The sequence below is a fragment of the Apodemus sylvaticus genome, chromosome 13 (assembly GCF_947179515.1).
Source record: "Apodemus sylvaticus chromosome 13, mApoSyl1.1, whole genome shotgun sequence".
NCBI lineage: Eukaryota > Metazoa > Chordata > Mammalia > Rodentia > Muridae > Apodemus > Apodemus sylvaticus.
The window spans coordinates 44,138,228-44,159,316 of NC_067484.1; the positions used below are offsets into that span (position 1 = coordinate 44,138,228).

The 21,089-nt window shown below is 43.0% G+C and overlaps 1 protein-coding gene across 4 annotated transcripts in view; it reads left to right on the top strand.

The window, feature by feature from the left end:
- The first annotated feature begins 3,324 nt into the window (after positions 1-3,324).
- Positions 3,325-21,089, top strand: part of Cep120 (centrosomal protein 120) — a 60,822-nt gene continuing 43,057 nt past the window's right edge. The window contains exons 1-9 of one of the 4 annotated variants that reach the window (XM_052155183.1): positions 3,325-3,450; positions 3,590-3,655; positions 6,062-6,218; positions 7,263-7,377; positions 10,494-10,635; positions 14,020-14,168; positions 16,970-17,167; positions 18,881-19,108; positions 20,299-20,515. In XM_052155183.1, the coding sequence (XP_052011143.1) occupies positions 3,607-3,655; positions 6,062-6,218; positions 7,263-7,377; positions 10,494-10,635; positions 14,020-14,168; positions 16,970-17,167; positions 18,881-19,108; positions 20,299-20,515 (1,255 nt within the window). In that variant the 5' untranslated portion in view covers positions 3,325-3,450; positions 3,590-3,606. The other 3 variants (XM_052155182.1, XM_052155180.1, XM_052155181.1) reach the window with 3 other exon arrangements.

Sequence of the window (21,089 nt, forward strand, 5' to 3'; positions counted from 1 at the left end):
GATTGAAGACACCATATAACTGTTGCATTTATTGATATAGGATCCCGGTTTAAAGGGCTATTTGTGTTGCTATTAGTTAGGTGTGCTTTTCTCCTCCCTCCCCTCCCCTCCCCTCCCCTCCCGTCCCCTCCCCTCCCCTCCCCCTCCCCTCTTTCCATCCCCTCCCATCCCCACTCTCTCTCTCCTCTCCTTTCTCCTTCTTTTTCTTGAATATTATTTATTTTTGACAATTTTATACATGTACACAACGTATTTGCTCACACTCTGACCTCTCTCACTGCCCCAATACCCTCCAACACATCTGCCTCCCTGCCTTCGTGTCCCCTCCTTTGTCTGTCTGTCTGTCTCCTGCTGTGACCACTGAGTCCAGTTAGTGTTGCCTGCTGGAATTCTGGCTGATCTTGTCCTGACCAGATGGATGGCTAGTGCATGTAACTATAACTGCAGCAAGTCCAATGGCCACGTCACACCAGCTGTCACAACGTGTCACAACACTTTATTCTTCAGTTCTCACACTCTTCTGTCCTCTCCTCAGTGACAGGCCCTGAGCCTTGGAGCAGTTATCTTTCGGATTTAGAGTCAGGGTCTCACTCTACAGCCGAGGTTGGCCTAGAATTTACAGGAATCCACCTGCCTCAGCCCCTTGAGTAACAGCATTACAAAAGTGTATGCCTTCACACCCAGCTCATTCCTTCTTCCAAAGGAGGCTGTTTTTCTAAGCAGTTCTCAAAGGTCAGGTGTGTTAATTTTATTAGTCCTGGGATCTCATTTTAGTTTTTTTTAAATATATATATATTATATATATATTATATATATGCCTGTTTATATACACAGAAATGTGCTGAAAAAGGAAATATTAATATAATTTATAACTTCTTCTGTAGTATGCCATTGAAATTGTTGAAAATAAAACTTAAAAATACTACAAGGTAGGGGTTATCCAAAATATGAAATAGATTTAGAAAAAAGGGTTTGCTATGAACCAAGATGCCTCTTTGTTTGAAGAAATTTATAGAAATAGAAAGCTACCTAATATGATTAGGTAGCAGATTGACAAACTGTCAGTTTGAATTTGCATACTTTGTATGCTGGTGCTGTGATGAATTTTCCATTGTTTAATAGATACAATTTACATATGCTATAAATGTTTTCTTATGTATTTGGCTACAGTAATTGGTACTTCATTAACCTGTAATAAAATTTTCTCTGATGAATTCAAACTAATATGTGATGCTTTATGCTAGAACTGAAATCTCTTGTTTAGACAACAAGAAGGGAATTAGATTATGGAGCCATGGACTTAGATGATGATGGAATTACAGTCCATTTGTAGATGGCAACTTCCATATCACGCAAATGATGCTGGTGACTTCTCAGCAGCTCCAATGAGGTGACTTCACAAACAATGTCTAGAGAGGAAATCCTGATGCATAGAGCCAAAACTCTACTGCAATGGCTCAGGAGGTAAAGGTACCTGCTGCCCTGCCTGACAACCTGAGTTTGATCCCTAGAATCCCACATAGTAGAAGGAGAGAACTGACTTCCAGAAGTCCTCTGACCTCTAAGTGTGCCCCCACAACACACACACACACACACACACACACACACACACACACACACAAAGATATTTTTCTTGTGGTAAAATTTTTGATATAGCTCTCTTTTCAAAGCATATTGTGTGTGTGTGTGTATGTGCATGTGTTTCACATGTGTTCATGTGCCCTTGGAAGCCAGAGAGGCCATTGGAACTCCTGTGGCTCTGGAATTACAGAGAGTTGTTTGTTGCCTGCATGGGTGCCAGGGCCTGATCCCAAGTCCTATGGAAGATTATTAAGTACTATTAACTTTGAAGCCATCTCTCCATGGCCCTCTGCATCTTTCTTTATTTGATTAACTTTACAGATCTTTAAATGATGAGACTACTTTCTGGGATGTAGTGATAATCTGATCTGGGTTTTCAGTCTTGGTAGAGATCCTAAAGGAAAATAAGTGTATGTTCTAAATAAAAAAATATATATATATAAAAAAGTCAGTTTTTATAGAGATTAAGTTATGAGATTATCCATGTTGAAAGATAACTATACAGCATTTAACATAACACCTTGGATAGGAAACAGCTTCTCACATAAGCCAGCTGTGATTCTTCCCTTTTAGATACCCTCCACAAAGAAATACAGTGTTCAGCAATGCACACAAAATTGAACGTCTCTTTAGTTTTATATGAATACCACATTTCAGAAAAACCTCTCAGGAGCTCTGAAGGGCTTTACAGGTAATCTAGCTCAGTCTCCAAATCCTTTTCTTTTGTAGACAAAGAAGAGAAAGACAGCAGTGCAGAAGATAGCAGCAGGGCTCAGAGACTGAATTATAATTGTTCTCAAAACATCTTCTAGGTTTACAGAGCAGGAGAGCAGCAGGTACCAGTTACTCCACTACTTCGTGAGATCTCACTTCAGCTGTTTTATTTTTTTGCCATATTACCTGTTATTGTGTTTTATTTTTGACTTTCCGGGAGGAATTCTTACAATTTTTTAACGCTAATAGAGTCCACGCCGGCTCCCACCGATTCACTTTTTAGGTTTTAAATTAGCTAATCTTCAAAATACATCTAATCTTGTCTCCCCAAAGGGAAATGTGGGTTCACGGCACTTCCACGCCTTAACTTTTGGCCTCGATTTTGCAAATTTACTACGTCTGCATAGAACCTACTTCTTTAAATATTCTCGCCAACGTGACAATGTTTTTCTCTCCCTCTTTGTAGAGGTGTTTCTAAAGTACATCTTAATCTGGGAGAGATTACATCAGCACCAACAGTTATGGTAACTACCGTATTGACGCTTCTTGTTTTCACAGGACAAATAGTCGAAGTGCTGAGCATGAACAGTTCACACTGAGGTCATTATTTTATCTATCTATCTATCTATCTATCTATCTATCTATCTATCTATCTATCTATCTATCTATCTATTTAGTGACTATGCATTCAGTTCGGTTGAAGCCAGGTGCTTAGAACTAGCATTAAAAAAGCGCTATTGTTTCAGTTCTCAGATTAACGTAGAGCATAAAGCACTCTGCGCTCCTACTCTTAAAGATCCAAACAAGGCAGGACCAGGAAGCGTTTAGAGCAATGGTGCGCTTGCGCGGCCTGCGACGGCAGGGGGCTGGTGGTGGCTTAAGTCTCCTGCCTTTCCCCCATGTGACCATCAGGCGGCGCTGCGGGCTAATGCCGTCGCGTCTCCCCAGGGCTCTTGGAAAGAGCGTCAAAGGGCGGGAGGTGAAGCCGGCTGATGGGCGTTCTATCCTCGACCGCCCTGGTCTCTATCGCCCTTTGTCCTCCAACCTCCCCGGGGCTCTCGGCCTGCCGGCCTGGTTGCTAGGCGGAAGTGGGGCGCGGCGGCGTCCGCTGCGGCTGCCCGGGCGTTTGAATAGCGGCTTAGCAGGCGGCAAAAGGTGCCTGGGCGGCGGGCTTGTTGGGCGGCAGGGCCGGGCAGCGGAGCGGCATTCGCCGAGACTGGGCTGGGTTAGGGCCTGGGCGGTGGCCCGGGGAGCGGGGCCGGCCTGCGCACCTCACTCGGCCTCTTTCCTGCAGACCCCGCCGCCGCGACCATGGTCCCCAAGTCCGACCAGCTGCTCATCGTCGTATCCATCCTCGAAGGTGAGCGGCCTCGGGCTTTTTTATTTTCTTTCTTTCTTTTTTTGCAACTGCTGCTTCCTGTACCTCAGCAGAGTAATGTGTGACCGAAGCTTTGTTAACCTTACGAACCCTGTCATCTCCGCTTTTGTGGTCCCCGAAGACTTGTTCAGTTGCATGGAGCGAGGTCTGTTAGGCAATTGATTTAAACAGCTCTCTGGGGGAACGTGAGTGCTATTAGGGATAAGTGATATTTAGCGTGACTAGCCGTAGCCCCAGAGAATGTAGAAAAAACCGATTTCCATCAGAAGCAGCCTGTCGATGGCTTTTATATATGAGCTAAAAGTGCCTGCAAAGCACGTTCAGTTCAGCAGTTCCCGCTAATGCCATTTGTGAGAACTTTGCCTTTGACTTTAATACAAGCTTTGTACCATTTCAGATATAGTGCCGAGGCTGTCCCCTTTACATGTCCTGATAAGCCCACCTCGGGGGCTACCGTGGTTAAGGTGTACTAAATGATCCTTGCTTGTTTGTTGAGTGAGTGGCATTTGTTTATCAGGGACTTACTGAATGTCAGGCGCTGTGCTGGCAAGGCAGGTGACTCTAGGTCTAGAAGCTTAGAGAGTCAGTAAAATGGGGCAGTGTGTCAAGCTGGGATGACCGCCTCTTTGGGGAAATGTTTTCCCGAGGAGATGGCAGTTATGTGGGTCTTAAAGCTAATTAGAAATGGGTCAGATGAGAAGACTGGACCGGATGGTCTAGCTGCAAAAAGCACTTAAGGTGTGGAAAAAGAAGCCATGTTTTGCTCTCAGATTCATTCAACAAATGTTGCCTCGATTCACGGTAGTTAGCTGATTGCAGCAAAGTCAGGCTGATAAACTGGAACAGGTTATCAGTGTGAGGACTCTAGAGAGTTTAACCACGGGTGGGTGTTTCTCTGCCCCTCCTTCCCTCAGGAGAAGTCTGATTCTGTTTGAGGAGAGGGAAGAAAAAAGTGTAAAAATAGTTTCTGAGTTTGGAATAAGAAATTGACCAGAAGCTATTAAACAATAGCTTATTAAACACTATTATTAAACAATAATAATTGTTTCTTTACCTCTTAAAAATACAAGACTGGGCAGGGAGTGGAGACTCAGGCCTTTAATCCCAGTACTCAGGTGGCTCAGAGCAGGCTAATCTCTGTGAGATCAGGGCAACCTGGTCTACTGGTGATTTCCTGCACCGGTCACTCCAACAAACAACAAAACTCCTAAATAAACAAAACCCCTACAAGACTGAAACAATTCATTAACTTCTAATTGGTTGATAGAGGCTGTTCACTTTAGAACTGGGCCCTTCTCTGTGGAAAAAAAACAAAACTGTAGTGATTTCCTGCCTTCCACGATATAGGGGTCAGTTTACTTGAGATGAACAAATTAGTGTGCGAGAGACACCATAACCATGTGTTGGGCTGCACTATAATAATAACACGAGATAGACCGTAAACATGGGTTTGGTAGAATCTTCTTTCCTAAGCACTGGACAAGGGAGGAAGAACGTCATTTCTGGTGACTAGATCAGCCAGGATAATGGGAGTGAACACGGTGAGTGGGACAGGGCTCCAAGAGGAAGGTGGATGTTTAGGGAATATTGTACTTGTCTGAAAGAACCAGAGTGAATCGGCTTTAGAGGACCTCGGAAGCCAGGGAGTGTGTTATTCTAAGAAAAGTGTTGGTGGCCATAGCCCCACCTAGAAAAATGAACTTTACTCATGTTCGGCTTATGAGTTGTGTTTAGCAAAAAGAACCAGGAGTCAGGGATGTTGGTTAGGTTGTTATCACAAACACGCCTAAAACTGGTGTAAGGTCCTCTGCCCAGCTCTGGTAGTGTTTACATTCAACCTGAGGATTGAATCCAGGATTCCTCACCAGCCTCGATTCCCTTTCCATCCCGTCTCCCAGACGATCACTGACGGTTGATTTTATTTTAGGTTACACACACAATCTCCACTGCATGCCTTTCTCATTTCATGTTCTTTCTCGTAGGCCCTTGGTTTTCTTTTTAGGACAAGTACCCGTTGTATTATTTTTGAAGCCACTTATTTTACCATTTGTTTATCTTTTTTAATGTATTTATCTGTGAGCAAGTTAGTGTGTGCACTCATGCTGTAGGGCCTGATAGATAACCTGTTAGAAATGTAGGCTTCCAGGCCCACCCAGGCCTGCTGAGCCTGAATCTACCTCCGAACAGGATCCGCAGGGATTCATAGTCACATAGTGCTGGAGAAGCAATAATTGCTAAGTTATAGCTTTCAGGTTATGACGTAGGTGCAGATGCATTTGAGAGACAGTTTATGCAGCATGTCGGCCAGCTACCTGCAGCATACATCCATAGCTAAGACATGCGCTAAGGATCCTCTTTGATTGCTGTGTGTGTATATTCTTCCATCAGGTCGCCATTTCCCCAAACGTCCAAAGCACATGCTTGTGGTGGAAGCTAAGTTTGATGGAGAGCAGCTGGCCACTGATCCTGTCGACCACACTGACCAGCCAGAGTTCGCTACAGAGTTAGCCTGGGAGATTGACAGGAAAGTCCTTCATCAGCACAGGTGAGGCTGCTCTCGTCAGCATCTTTGTCCTTTCTTGCAGCTTCCTATGTCTTATAACTTACTGGTTATGGTGATATCATATTTGTTGATTGTTTTGTGTGGTTTCTTTTGCATTTTTTGCTCTTGAGACATGGTCTTTCTAGTTTGATTTTGTGTTGTTGTGTTAGAGCACCCTCATGGAAGCAGCTTAAGGGAGAAAGGGTAATTTAGTCAGGGTTGCAGGAACTTGCAGCGGTTAGTCGGTTAGTCGCACTGCCTCTGCAGTGGAGACTCACCTTCCTGGGGATGGCGCCGCCCACAGTGGTCGAGGCTTCCCCTACAGTCAAGAACAACAGTACTTTCATTTATTAAATGATTAAAAATATATTTCTAAAAGCTGGACATGCTGTAGTTTGCCTCTAATCCCAGTACTTTGGAGGTGGAGACGCTCAAGGGTACCTTGAGTTACATAGAACCCTGCCTCAGGAAAAAGAAAAGAAAAAAAAAAAGAACCTACCGCCACTAAAACTCCCATATCACTTTGGTACTAAATCAAATCAGAACAGAAAATTAGCAAAATTCAAGAATTCTTACTGCTTTTATTGCTGGATTAGAACATAAATGTATTCGAAGGTCTATTCTTTTTTTTTTTTTTTTTTTGAGACAGGGTTTCTCTGTGTAGCCCTGGCTGTCCTGGAACTCACTCTGTAGACCAGGCTGGCCTTGAACTCAGAAATCCACCTGCCTCTGCCTCCCAGAGTGCTGGGATTACGGGCGTGCGCCACCACCACCACCAGACTCTTTTGTTATTTTTAAACATTCATGATAATTTCTGACTTGCAGAGGACCAGATATATCACAGCTGTGTGGGAAGAACTGACCTAGTTGGTATACAGATAAATAGATAAAAATAATAGTTCTTTCCACTTAAGGAAACATTTAGAAAACACAGTCTAGATAGAGTTGGCCAAACAAACATGTAACCTGGAGGATACAGTTATCTTCAGGCTTCGAGAAAGCCAGGTTAAGACAGGAGGGCCTAACTGTTGTCACTGGTCCCTACAGGCTACAGCGCACACCTATCAAACTCCAGTGCTTTGCCTTGGACCCCCACACTTCTGCCAAGGAAACCATAGGCTACATCGTTTTGGACCTAAGAACAGCTCAAGAAACAAAGCAGGTATTGTCCTTTTGGCTTTGCTAATTATTATTATAAATAGTTGATTAAGTAAATACTATATGGTATTTAAGGATCGAATACCAAGCCAGTTGCAAATCATCACCTTAGGCTGATGCGCAGACTCTGCTTTAGTGTTTGAGTTGGATTTGAAAGTTATTAATTAGCCCAGAAGCTCTGAATTCTCAAGACACAATTAGCATATCAAATGATACCCAAGAAGAGGGAAAGAGAGGGCCCTGGTTCTGAAAAGACTTGATCCAGCATTGTAGGGGAATACCAGGACAGAGAAATATGAGGGGGGTGATTGGGAAATGGGTGGAGGGAAGAAGGCTTATGAGATCGATGGGGAGGGGGAAACCGGGAAAGGGGAAAGCATTTGGAATGTAAACAAAGAATATAGAAAATAAAAAAAAAAAAAATTAAAAAAAAAGTGAAAGTTGCACTTTCATTTGTTCTCGTGGGGTGTGAAGTAACTACCCACCACCCACGGCACGGCGCAGGCCAGGCTCTCCCCTGAGAGGCTCTCCTCCTCCAACGTCCTTGGTTCAGGGAACGCTCCTCACCCCTCTCTGTTTGTCCCAGGTCTAAATCTAGAAGGCTCGTGGACACTTTTCTGCTCCTTCCCTCCCTCCCTCCCTCCCTCATAGCCATCTGGTGCAGATGATCTTGTCCACTTGTGATCTTTTCTGCATTTTCAAGGCTGCTGTCCCATCTAAGCCTCCAGTGTTTCCTACCATGGCTATCCCAACATCCGGGCTGGTCCCCTTGCTTTCTATCTGTGTCCTTGTAGCTGTATTACTCAGATGTGTCTACTAAATCCTCACTCAGGACACTATTTTCCCTAATCTTCCTCATGAAACTTGATACTTTCCAGCACTTTTGATCTGGCGTCTTAGCTCCTCACACCAGCCACGAGAGCCTGGCAGTGGCTATGTACCTGTAATGCCAGCTCCGGGAGTCTGAGGCCAGCCTGGTCTTCAGGGTGAGTTCTGGGACAACCTAAGCTACACAGAGAAAACCCTATCGTGAAGTCCTTCTCTCTGCCCCACAGCCCCCCCACAAAAGAGCACCAACAAAATTGTACCAAAATAAGCAATGTTTTTTGTTCTGATAAAAACATTGAGTAGGTGTCAGTTGATGCTGCTTCGGGCTCTGCCCTGGTCTCAAGGTTGAAGCTAGGGCCTCCTGTGATAGCCAAGCATCCTGTGCTGAGCTGTACCTGTAGGTCTAACTTCTTGTTTTGAGTTACCCTGCAGGCCTTGCCGCCTTGTAGCTGACATTACAGGTTTGCCTTATGTTTTCCTTTTATTGATGTGTCTTTTTCAGCTTTTATAAATCTTATGTTTTTTATATTATCATCATAATAATATGATATTACGGTAGGCTCTTTAAGAAAGAACCTAAAGGTTTTTGTAGTCCTTCGCAACAATAACTCATTTAAGAGCAAGCATGTGGACCAGGGCTAACCTTGAACCCCTAGTACTCCTGCCTCAGCTTCTTAAAGTGCCGCATAGATAGCCATGTACCAGCTACATTAAGATTGTCTTTAAACTTTAAAAGTAGGGACCTCTTAATCTCCATTTTGTTTTTGTTTTTTTCCTGTCCATACTTTATTTATTTTTAAATTATTTGTGTGTGTCTGAGTAAGTGTCCTTAAAAGCATGTATAGGTGTATTATTATGTATAGATGTGAAATGGCACCCCTGCTGACTGGTTCCTGTACCTGTGGTATACTTTGTCCTGGCTTGAGCCATGCGTTCTGGCTGGTCTGGGCACTGGAAATTCTGAGGGTGCTGTCTTGGGGGTAGTCAGGTATAGTCTACCCCGTCCTAGTAGAAGGCTGTGTTGTCAGCATCTGCCCAGTAAATGGGTTATGACGCAGAACAGGACCTTTTCCTTAACGTTTTATGCTACTTATTAGAACTGTCTTAGTCACTGTTCTAATGCTGTGAAGACACCACCACGACGACGCTTGTAAAGGAAAGTGTGTAACTGGGGGCTGGCGTACAGTTGTAGAGGCTTTGCTCATTATCGCTGTGACAGGTGTAACACGCATGGCAGGCGCAGTGCTGGAGAAGGACTGAGAGCTGCTGCTTGTTTCACCGGCTAAGAGAGTGAGATTGGGTTTGGTGTGGGCTTTTGAAAACTCAAAGCCCGAGCCGGGCCTGGTGGCGAACGCCTGTGATCCCAGCACTTGGGAGGCAGAGGCAGGCCGATTTCTGAGTTTGAGGCCAGCCTGGTCTACAGAGTGAGTTCCAGGACACCTAGGGCTACACAGAGAAACCCTGTCTTGAAAAACCAAAAAAAAAAAAAAAAAAAAAAAAAAAAAGAAAAGAAAAAAGAAAAAAAGAAAACTCAAAGCCCATCCCAGTGACAACTCTAACAAGGTCATGTGTTCCCAACAAGGCCACACATACTCCAATAAGATCACACACCAAACCTTCTAATCCTTTCATGCATTTCCACTTCTTGGTGACTAAGCATTCAAACATATCAACCTATGGGGGCCATTTCTACTCAGAGCATCACAAGTCACAACATTTTCATTTTCTTAGTTGTTATGAACTAGGTAGAATAGAAAGGAGGCCTAATAGCAGCCCTAAGCAAAGGAGTTGAGGAAACAGCTGATAACAGGCTTTTGCTATTGATGGGTGGCGTGATGTTAGAGACCGAAGACTGAAGATGGATGTGTATCGTTCTCTCCCTGTGATATTTCCTTGACGGAGTGTTGGAATGGGAGCGGAGAAGGCTGTCTAAACACTGCAGTGTGTTTCTTGAAGGGAAATGCAGTTGATGGCTTTCTGATCAATAGTAATTTCTTTTGAAGAAAATGTGAAAAGCATTCAGTGACTCAGTGACTCTGAGACAGGGAGTCACTGTTCAGCCTTGGGTGGCCTGGAACTCACTGTGTAGACAGGTTGACTCGGAACTGGGAGATTTGCTTGCCTGTGCCTCTGTAGTGCTGGGACTAAAGACTGTGCCGCCTTATGCTGGGCTTATGTTTTCTTAAGAGGGAAAACATACTGAGAAGGCTGCAGGGGAAAGCGAGAACCTCAAAGGAGCATTCTGAGTGCTTCACCCTGTCCACCTCATGTGCCTTCTGCTTCGTTATCTAGGCTCCCAAATGGTACCAGCTGCTGAGTAACAAATACACCAAGTTCAAGTCCGAGGTCCTGATAAGCATCACTTTGGAAACAGACACCAAGGCACAGGTGGATAGTTTTAAAGCCAAAGGCGCCCCGCCTCGGGATGGAAAAGGTTTGTACATCCCCGTCTCTGGTGGGTTTTGTTGTCTTGCTTTGTTTGTTTGTCTTGAGATAGGGTAGGCCAGCTGGCCTGGACCTCACTGTGCAGCTGGGGCCGGCCTTTGCTCCTTATCCTTCTGTCTCTGCTTCTTGGTTGTTTGGGTTATAGGTGTGCACTGCCGAATGTAGTTTTGTGCATCTTCTCATAAAGACTTTCTTGCCCAAGTTCCCCAGTGCACTCATTTTAGGAAGGGTGACGTCCTGGGAGCTGTGTGCAGGAGTGTGCGCTGAGTCACCCAGTGTGACAGACAGGAGCAGTGTTGTGGGCACGTGTAACATGGAAACAGTTGTTGGTGGAGGCTGGCTCTTACCTGTGCATCTTAGAACTCGGGAAAGGGTGTGTTTTCTTAACTTGACAGATGTTAGAACAGAGATTTTTGTATTTTAAAGATTGTTACTTAGCAAAAGTTTCTTTCCAGGATTAGTTTAGGAAAACCCTCAAATGTAATATGTTTATTATTTGTAGTTTAACAAAGTCTAAGTACATTTTTAAAAATTTTATTTATTTAGACTCAAAGTCTCATTGTATAGTTTACTTGGATATATATATGTATATATGTATACATGTATATATGTATATGTATATATAAACTCACTGAGATTTGCCTGCCGCTGCATGCCAAGGGCTGGGATAGAGAACGTACCAGCATACCTGGGACACTTTGGCATGGTAGTGAAATTGGAGAGTCAGAATGTCCCCATACCTTCAGTGTGTGTTCACAGGAGTAACTCGTCCACTACAACTCTCGGATGTTGGTGCAATCGATGAAACATCACTGGTGCATTCTCTCCAGAAGCCCAGTTTGCACTGGATGTCAGTATACACAGTGCACACATCCGCGCGCACACACAAATGTGTGTGTGTGTGTCTGCTTGTCTATATATTCCATGTGTGCCTGGTACCGGTAAAGGTTAGACAATATTAGATCCCTGGAACTGGAGTTACAGTTATAAGGTTACTGGGAACCCTGCTCTTCTGTAAGAGCAGCCAGTGCTGTTAACTGCTGAGCCCTTTCTCTGGTCCAGATTTCGCTTTTGGTGTTGTCCATTGTTTAGTAACTGGATGCTAAGTCAGTGGGTTTTGATTGGGGTGATGCCATGTATCCCATGTAGTTTAGAAGAGATTCCCTGTTGGGTGTCCTTTGTCTGCTTGTTTGGCCTTCCCTTTCCACAGGTCCTAGTTGTAGTTTAGGTGCACCCAGAGGTGATAATTTCTTAGATCCTGATAGAATTTGGCGTTGGGACCTTTGAGAACTGACTGGACTGCAGGGCTCTGCCTTTATGAAGGAACTAATTCTGTTCATGAACAAATGGATTCTTATGTTACTGGGGGAGTGAGTTAGTGATCATTAGAGTAGGAGTGTCTTTGAAGTCATGCCCTGAACTACCTCAGGACCTGAAGAATCCCCAGTAATAAGGGTTTTACTAAAAAAGGCTGTTCATTACTTCCCTGCCGTGAGAACTATAAGGTATTTTCTTTATAACTTATCTAGTCTCAAGGATGGTGATACAGTAACAGAAGATGTACTAAGACAGCTACTGTTCTTTCTTGCTATCCGTATGGCTTTGCTCTTAGGTGTCATGCCACTGGAATCACAGCTTCTGCACAGGAAGGCGTTCTGGCTTTGTTTCGTGTTACCTGTCTTCCAGTTCTTGTTCAGATTCCTCTAAGGATCTCCACTTCCTTTTTCTAAACATGTATATAAGTAAAAGCTCAGGTGTTAAGTATGCCAATTGCTACTTTATTATTGCATTCAGATCCATTTTGTAGACAAAGTTATATAATCTGTGCACATGTGTTTACATGCACGTGCATAAATATATGTTTGAATACATAAATAGTCTTAGCCTGTGCTAGTGGGTAATGTGTAAAGAACAGAAGTTCTGGAGATTTGGGCATCTGAGAAGACACCAGTATCTGATGCTGGTCTTGTTGATGTCCTTCATATGACAGAAGGCTGCTAGCAAGAACTGTACACCCTCTGTCGAGCCCCTTAATGAGCACAGCGAGTCCCATTCTAAAGGAGCTGCCTTGACTTCACTACCTCACAAAGACTGCTGCTCTTTTTAAAATTTTATTTTTGTGTGTATTAGTGTTTGCATGCATGTAGGTGTGTACAGTGTGCTCAGTTTTGAGAAGAGGTCATGGGATTCCCCTGGAAGTGGAGTTCCAGACAGTTGTGATGAGGGTGTTGATGGTGTGAGCACGCACATATTCATAATCCATGCATGACACAGTCCCACCGTCTGTTGCTCATGCAGTTTAGCACGGAACACGCCCGCTCTGCTGCACCCCCAGCACTCCTACCCAGTTGTAGTTTTGTTTATGTCCCTCTCTTTTTCCACTTAATCAGTTTGCAAACCTTTGAACCTATCTAGTCTTTTCACACTCATGCTCCTTTGACTGTATTGGGCTCCTCACAGGTCCTTTTCATGGTTTTCCCTTAGTGTTAAACTCAGTGGGCTGAGTCTGTCCAGCCTCGGCTTCCTGGCGGTCCGTCCTCACTCAGTGCTCTGCGCTCTTTTCTCCTGTCTTTGCTCTTGTATTTAATAATGGGCCGTGAACACGGGCCTCAAGCTGCTGGGTAGGCACCTGCTGAGGAGCTGTGTCGGCAGCTCTCCATACCAGGTTTTTGGTTTTGAAGTAGCATCCGGGTTGCCCAGGCTGGCTGCCAACTGGCCACGCCGGGCAGGCAGGCCGGGACATGGAGCCCCTCTGCTCCCCAGCAGTGGCGTTCTAAGGCTGCCCCAGGAGGCTGCCCAGCCTGGGTTTCGCTGGCTTCGTTAACTTGCACTTGCTCCTGGTCTGTTATGTGCTATGTCTGTATGGAGCATGCCTGCTCTCTGTTCATTCACCTTTCTCTCTCCGCTACGTCTAGCACGTTCTTCACTCCAGAGCTCATAAGTTCATAACAAAACCTGTGTTACATTCCTTTTCTATGTGGTCTGATTAGTCATTTTAAAAATAGTTTACTTTAGAATAATGTTTTTATGTATAGAAAAATAAAGTTAAAGCTTTCTATAAAAAAATTAAAGGAAACCTTTTGCAATACTGTGTCCATGGAAATGGCCCACTTCTTAATTAAATCCATAGAGTGAGTTTTCAGATGGGTATAATGGGCCAGGCATTGTGGCATAGGCTTGAATTCCAGCACATAAGAGGTTAAAATAAAACAATTATGAATTCAAGGCCAGCCTGGGCTACATAGTAAGTTCCAGGCCTGACTGGGTAACCAGTAAATTCTAGACCAACCTGGGCTATAGAACAAGATCCTATCCAAAAATAATAAAGTATGGGAAACTACAGTCTAACGTAGTTGTGGTTTTATCTGTGTAGTTCCTGCTCTCCTCTCAGGAGTTGACCCGAAGGACATTGTTGCGGTGTTGAATGAGGAAGGAGGCTACCATCAGATTGGACCAGCAGAGTCTTGCACTGACCCCTTTATTCTGTCAGTGACCATAGCGTTTGCCACCCAGTTGGAACAGGTAAGACATTCCCTCAGACTAAGGGATTTTTTTATCAGTGTTTGAACTCACATTTGTCTTCTGTGAGCACTTTTACTCTCACGTGGTCTCTCACCCCTCAAACACGTTTAAAAAGTATAAAAATATTTAGAAGTGTTTTCACGCTAGTAAGCATTTCTCTGTAGATTTCAACATCTTGACAAGAGAACAGACCAGTTTCAGGGTTAACAAACAGTGTTTGTACTTGTGTGTGTGTGGCATTGTGAGGAGTAATGAGGGAATTCTACGTTAGCTCTTTTGAATAATATACTGTTTGAGGAAATTAGCAATGTTAGGAACATTTAGGTTGGGAATTATATTTTATTGTGTGTATGCTTACAAACGTTAGCCTGTTGTCACGGGTGCTAGCAGAACACAATATGTTCCTGTGTCAGAATCAGGGGACTTTCTTACACAGGGCACAGTGAACAACATAAAATGGGTGAGCCTCTCTGCCCCTCCATTTGTCACTTTTCTGTTGCTATGATAAAACTGTAAGTGAGGCAACTGTAGCAGAAAGGCTTTCTTTCGATGCAGCAGGTCCAGAGGGATAGAGTCCCTCATGACAGGGAGAGGTGGCAGGAAGCAGAGCTGTGATTTTCTGCATCTGGGAACAGGAAAAAGGGGTTGTGATTGCTCACTGGTTACACTGTTTCTATTTAGGTGAAACCAAGACTTAGTGTTTTCCTCTCAGCACTTACTCAAAGGTAGCGAGAAAGCACTTGGCACAAACTGAAGTCCCTTTGCAGAGGCCAAGCAGCCACTGCGGAGGGAGGGTTTCTACAGGACAGCACACACAGTCAGGGGAGCTTGCTCACTGCCGTATGGGTAACCTTACTGCCCTTTGAAGTCTTGACAGCTCTGAATGACACCCTGTGCCTGAATTCTAGGATGGTAAAGAATTTCTAAAGGACCTCTGCCTGCAGTCGGAATGACTTGGAAGTTAAACATACTATGAAATACATAAAAGCCACTGTAATACAACTTTGTATATCATTTTTTTCATCGTGAAACGAAATAGTTCCCTAACTAACCTCCCTGAGGTAATCATTGTTAAGACTAGCACGTGGTCCTCCAGACACCGTCCGTTATTTTAGCCAGCGCTCTGATCGGCATTCACATGCTATGAGATTCTTTCCTTTCAACTTGACTTAAACAAAAGGAGGCAAAGAATAATGATGTCATTTTCTGAAGGTCTCTCCAGGACTAGTGTTCTTTACAATTATGTATCTCAGTCCGTGTGACTAAAATCCTCGCAAGTACATCAAAATGTAGGTGAAAATAATCAGTGTACACTTAGTCAATGTTAGATGTCCAGTGCTGTGGTGTCAGTGTTTTTCCTGCATGCACGCATGCCTGTGCACTATTTGTGTGCTTGCTACCCTCAAGGGCCAGAAGAGGGCATCAGGTTCCCTGCAGTTGGAGTTGTGGATACTGGTGAGCCATCTTGTGGGTGCTGCAAATTGAACCTGGCTCCTCTGAAAAGCAGTAAGTGCTTAAACCATTGAGCCATCTCTCCAGCCACACCATGACTTGTTTTAGCCTAGCAATCCATTTTACTTAAGGGTCATTTCATGACAGTTTGTCATTGTCCACTGATCTATGATACCTGACTGTTTCTAAGCCATTTCCTATTGAGACATGAAATGTTCATAGGGTATAATGCTTAGGGTTTTTGTGAACATTCAGTCTGTTTTGTAATCTATTAAGTAGCTTGGATTAAGACTTAACATTTTCTCAGTTATAAAAGCAGAGCCTTTTTTACTAGAATAAGCACCAGATAAAAGTACATGATAATAAGAAAAGCTTAATTTAAAATACATGGTCCTTCCAAAAAGAACTTTGACATATTCATGAAATGGAAGCTGGAAAACAATGAAATCTTCCTTCTCTTTTGGACTTTGCAAATGTTAAATTAACATGTCTCTTGTAACGTAAGGCAGCCTCAGACTTAGTTGCAGTTGTGGATGTCTTTGAACTCCTGCCTTTACCTCTGAAGTACTAGAATTCCAGGCTTGCGCCACAAGTTCTATGCACATTTTATCAGATTAGGTAGCTGAGTGTGGTGGCATTTGTCTGTAATTCTATTAGGGAGGCAGATGCAGGCAGATCTCTGTGTTCAAGGCCAGCCTGATTGACTAGCCAGCTCTACATACTGAGACTACCTGCCCTACCCCCACCCCGCCCCCAAAATATTAGGGGCTGGAGAAATGGGTTAGTGTTAAGTGCATAGGCCTTGGGTTTGGTTTCCAGTACCTAGATGGAGACTCACAACTGCCTGTAATTCCAATCTGGGGAGTCCATTCCGCTCTTCTGGCCTCCACGGGCACTGATGTCAAACGGTGATTTATATGCATGAGGGTAAAATTCTCACATACATAAAATAAAATCATTTAAAATTAATCAAATTAGTAATTTGGGAGCAATTTTAGAAGTAAGCAGTATGCTACAAGCTTCAGCCCACACTCAGGAGTCTATGACTGTGAGTTTCAGGTTAACTTGTTCTATATAACAAGACCATGTCTCACAAAATGCCAAAAACTAGAGACGTAGCTTAATTGTAAAGCACTTGCCTAGAATTTGTAAGACTTTCAGTTTGGCTCCAAGCAGCACCACCAAAAGAAATCACTAACTAAACAGAAAGAAGTAAAAAAGGTAATTTGGCAGAAACTTAAAAATTCTGTACGGTTAATTTTAATACTTCAAATCAATGGACATTCTAGGAAGATTTTTTTTTTTGGAGTGCCTTAGATTCTAATAATCTTTTTTCCTTATATATTTAGTTAATTCCATGTACCATGAAGCTTCCAGAAAGACAGCCTGAGTTTTTCTTTTACTATTCTTTACTGGGAAATGATGTTACAAACGAGCCGTTCAGTGATTTGATAAACCCAAACTTTGAGCCTGAGAGGGCATCTGTCCGCATACGTAGCAGCATTGAGGTTCTTCGTGTGTACCTGGCTGTTCACTCCAAACTGCAGGTAAGTGCACTGCAAGTTGTTTCCTACTGGAGATGTTTTTAAAGCAGTGTTCATAAATCTGAAGTTATTCCTAACATTATTGTGTTTACATAGTAGAGATGGTTATACCCTTTCAGCTTGGTAGGTATTAAAATCTTCAAGTCATTGGAATTACAGTTGCTTCAGAATTTTTGGAGTTAACACATTACCTACCACCCAGTTACTAAGAAGCGCTGTATCAGTTATTGGCTAATGTATCTAGGTAGTACTTAGAGCTGGGTGAGCCTGATCCAGTAGGCAGGGTGTCTGTACTGTTAGTGGAAGTGGTAGCTCTCTGTACCCAGATGGAATTCTGGATGGCAGAATTTACGTTTTTATAAAACGTGCCCACAGGTGTTTTTTAAAAATATGTTTCAGTTGGATTCTGTTTAAAATCAGACCTTGAGACTAGTAGAAGTTAGTCTGCTATCTTCTCTGATAGTTGGCTTTGATAATAAGATAAACTTACATAGTTACATAGTTACATAGTCATTTACAAATCAAGCTCAGTCACTAGACTGCATTTGGATGACTCATGAGGTATTCAATGTTAGGGGTATTAAATCTTAAACATATTTAGCTCAATATCTGCTAAACCCAAGATAGTTAGAAAACTAGAGACTGTATAAAATATTAAAATTTGAGGAAAATTACTTTCAATTTTATTCTTTATCAATATCATTGGCTTACCTGTTTCTAATGCACATTGAAGTTATGAAGATACTTTGTTGGGGCGCTGGAGAGCTATTTCAGTGGTTAGGAGTGTTGCTGCCCTTACAGAGGACTGGGGTTCCTTTCACAGCACCGATGACAGGTGGCTCACAGCTGCCTGTAACTCCAGCTCCAGGAGACCCCATATCTTCCTGTAGACTCTGGGTACCTGCAGTCACATGTGCACACACACACACACACACACACACACACACACACACACACTTCATGCACATGAAATTCAGAATGTAAAAATAAATTTAAAAATGAATAAGGAAATGAAATTGCTTTGTTTTATCATATCAAAAATATTATATCTAAAGGCTGATAAGATTGTTCAGTGGGAAAGCCCTTTGTCTCAAAAGCCTGACAATGTGAGTTAAATCCCTGACCACCCACAAAAAGCTGGATCAGTTGTCCTCTGATCTCAACCCTCATACACACACTCAGTATGAAAAAGGAACACTCAGTATGTTTGATGAATGATTAATACAAAAATTATTTGTGTTTTTAAAATCCTCAATCTATCTGACTCTTTATTAAGAATTGTGCTTAATTAATGAGACAGTGGAAGAAAACTTCTTGAGGCGTTTGATTTCTCTTTAAATTCACACTTATTTTATTATATAATTTGCATATTCAAAGAAATATATTCAATTTAATTAAATATTAAATCAAGCACAGCTCACTGATGAGACCAAACATAAAATTTATGTTATTTAATAAAGGGGGGTGCTGGAGAGATGGCTCAGCAGTTAAGAGCACTAACTGTTCTTGCAGAGGTCCTGAGTTCAATTCCCAGCAACCACATAGTGGCTCACAACCATCTGTCATGATTTCTCATGTGTCTCTGGCATGCAGGGAGAGCGCTCATATATGTTAAATAAATAACTAAATAAATAAACAAACATGCAAATAAATAAGTCTTTAAAACAAAGAAAAAGGAAATATAAAGCCCTGTTTTGATTTTTTCCTTGCTATTAGATCCATCTCTGCTGTGGAGACCAGTCACTGGGCAGTACAGAAATACCTTTAAATGGATTACTGAAGAAGGGCAGTACAGAAATTAACCAGCATCCGGTCACTGTCGAGGGCGCTTTTACCCTGGACCCGCCAAACCGAGCCAAGCAGAAGCTTGCTCCGGTTCCTCTGGATCTGGCCCCGACCGTGGGAGTGTCCGTGGCTCTGCAGAGAGAAGGCATCGATTCCCAGGCAGGTGGTGACTCTGCTTTCGTTTGTCAGTTCTCCCATGCTCGTGGTCACAAATGCTGAGTCTTTGTAGAGATCCCTGGCATACAAATATTTTATTCTTCTTTATTAGTGCCATGCATTTTCACTGTATCTCCTTTCTGAATAAATTTTCAGAAAGCCCACTGACTCTGCTGTGCAGTTTGTGACTGTACATTGGGCCTTGGCCTTTGGGACAGTCTTCTGCAGTGAAAACTGTTTTCCTGCTCTAAACTCATAGCTATTTATGGTGCCACAAGGCAGCTGGTGAGAGAGGTTTGGAGTGTGCAGTAGTGCTGTCTTTTTTTTTTTTTTTTGCCAGATACAACTTCAGCTAAAGCATGATTTTTGGTGCATTAGTGCTTCCTTCTTTCCTTGGCCATTTGTCCTCTTCCTCCTCCTCTTCCTCTTCCTTCTTCCTCTTCTTCCTTTTTCTCCTCTTCCTCCTCTTTCTCCTCCTCCTCATTCTTCTCCTCTGCCTCCTGATCCTCCTCTTCCTCCTCCTCCTCTTCCTCCTTCCTCCTTTTCCTTTCTCCTCCTCCTCATCCTTCTCCTCTGCCTCCTGACCTTCCTCTTCCTCCCCCTCATCATCCTTCTTCTCTGTCTATTCCTCCTATTATTGTTGTTGTTGTTGTTATTATTATTACTATTGCGTTTAGCTTTATTAGCAAGTTAACTATCTTGTTGTTTCAAAGGATTTATATGTAAGTTACAAACTAAAGATAGGAGAACTGAAATGAGAGTTTAAGAAGTGCACACATGGGCGGAGAGGGAGCGGGACAAGGCTTGTGGAAGGCTGTCACACCCTGCCCCTGTGATGCCTGTGCTGGCTCCCACCCTGTCTTGGTTCCCGGGGCCTAACGGGAACATGCCAGGCCTCGCCATTAGCCCTTCTCAGTCACGGGAACATGCCAGGCCTCGTCATTAGCCCTTCTTAGTCATTAGGATGCATTTTGGTACTCAGCTCTGGATACTATATTTCCTTCCTGTTCATCTTCCTTTTTCTGGTCCTAGATGCTTTAAGGAAATTTGCAAATTATGAAGAAAAATAGACTAGGAATATCCAGACTGGGAAAGGAAGCGTGTATTTTCTAAAAAGCAACGTCAAGTTTTTTGCTTAATTATGAAGGAAAGTATTTTGCAAATTATACTTTATTTTTAAAAATTGTTTTTAGTCTTTAATTGAATTAAAGACCCAGAATGGACATGAGCCAGAACATTCACAGAAGAGAGTTTTAACCCCCATAAAGGAGAAGATGCTCACTGGGCCAAAATCACCAAGGGTGTCCCCTGCCCCACCTCCAAACCAGACACCTCCAACCAAAGATGATGCAACAGAAAGCGAAGTGGAGAGCCTGCAGTATGATAAGGACCCAAAGCAAACTGTGAAGGGTAAGGTGTGCTCTCCACACACTCGGGGTGGGATCAACCGTCACTGCATGTCTGCGCGCTCATGAGTGCGGGAGTGAGCATCGCAGACTGTTGGGAATCAGAAATATGTGGGAATATAAACATTCCAACTTAATGTCACTTCAGCCTAATAATTTATAATAAGGGTTTGGTAAGAGAAATCCCCATTGTACTTTCATATTGTAAGTAGTCTGTTCAAAAGAAATGAAAGAATATAGAGTTTTCAAATAGATTTTTTTTTACACTGAAATTTTTAAAAATGGAGACATTAACTGCTTCCTATAGTAAATTTTATAATAAGAGAGTTTGGCAATGTATGTGTCTAGTGTTTTTTAAAGATTTATTTATTTTTAATTATGTGTAGTTTGTGTGTGTGTGTGTGTCTTTCTGTGCGTGTCTGTCTATACATGAATGCAGGTACCCAGGGAAGTCAGGTATCACGGCTCTTTGGAGTAACAGGACTTGTGAGTGGGCCAGGCAGTCAGACTTTGGTCTTTGAAAGCAGTATGTGCTCCTGATCACCACTGGGCTCATACCCATAGTTATCTGCTGTCAC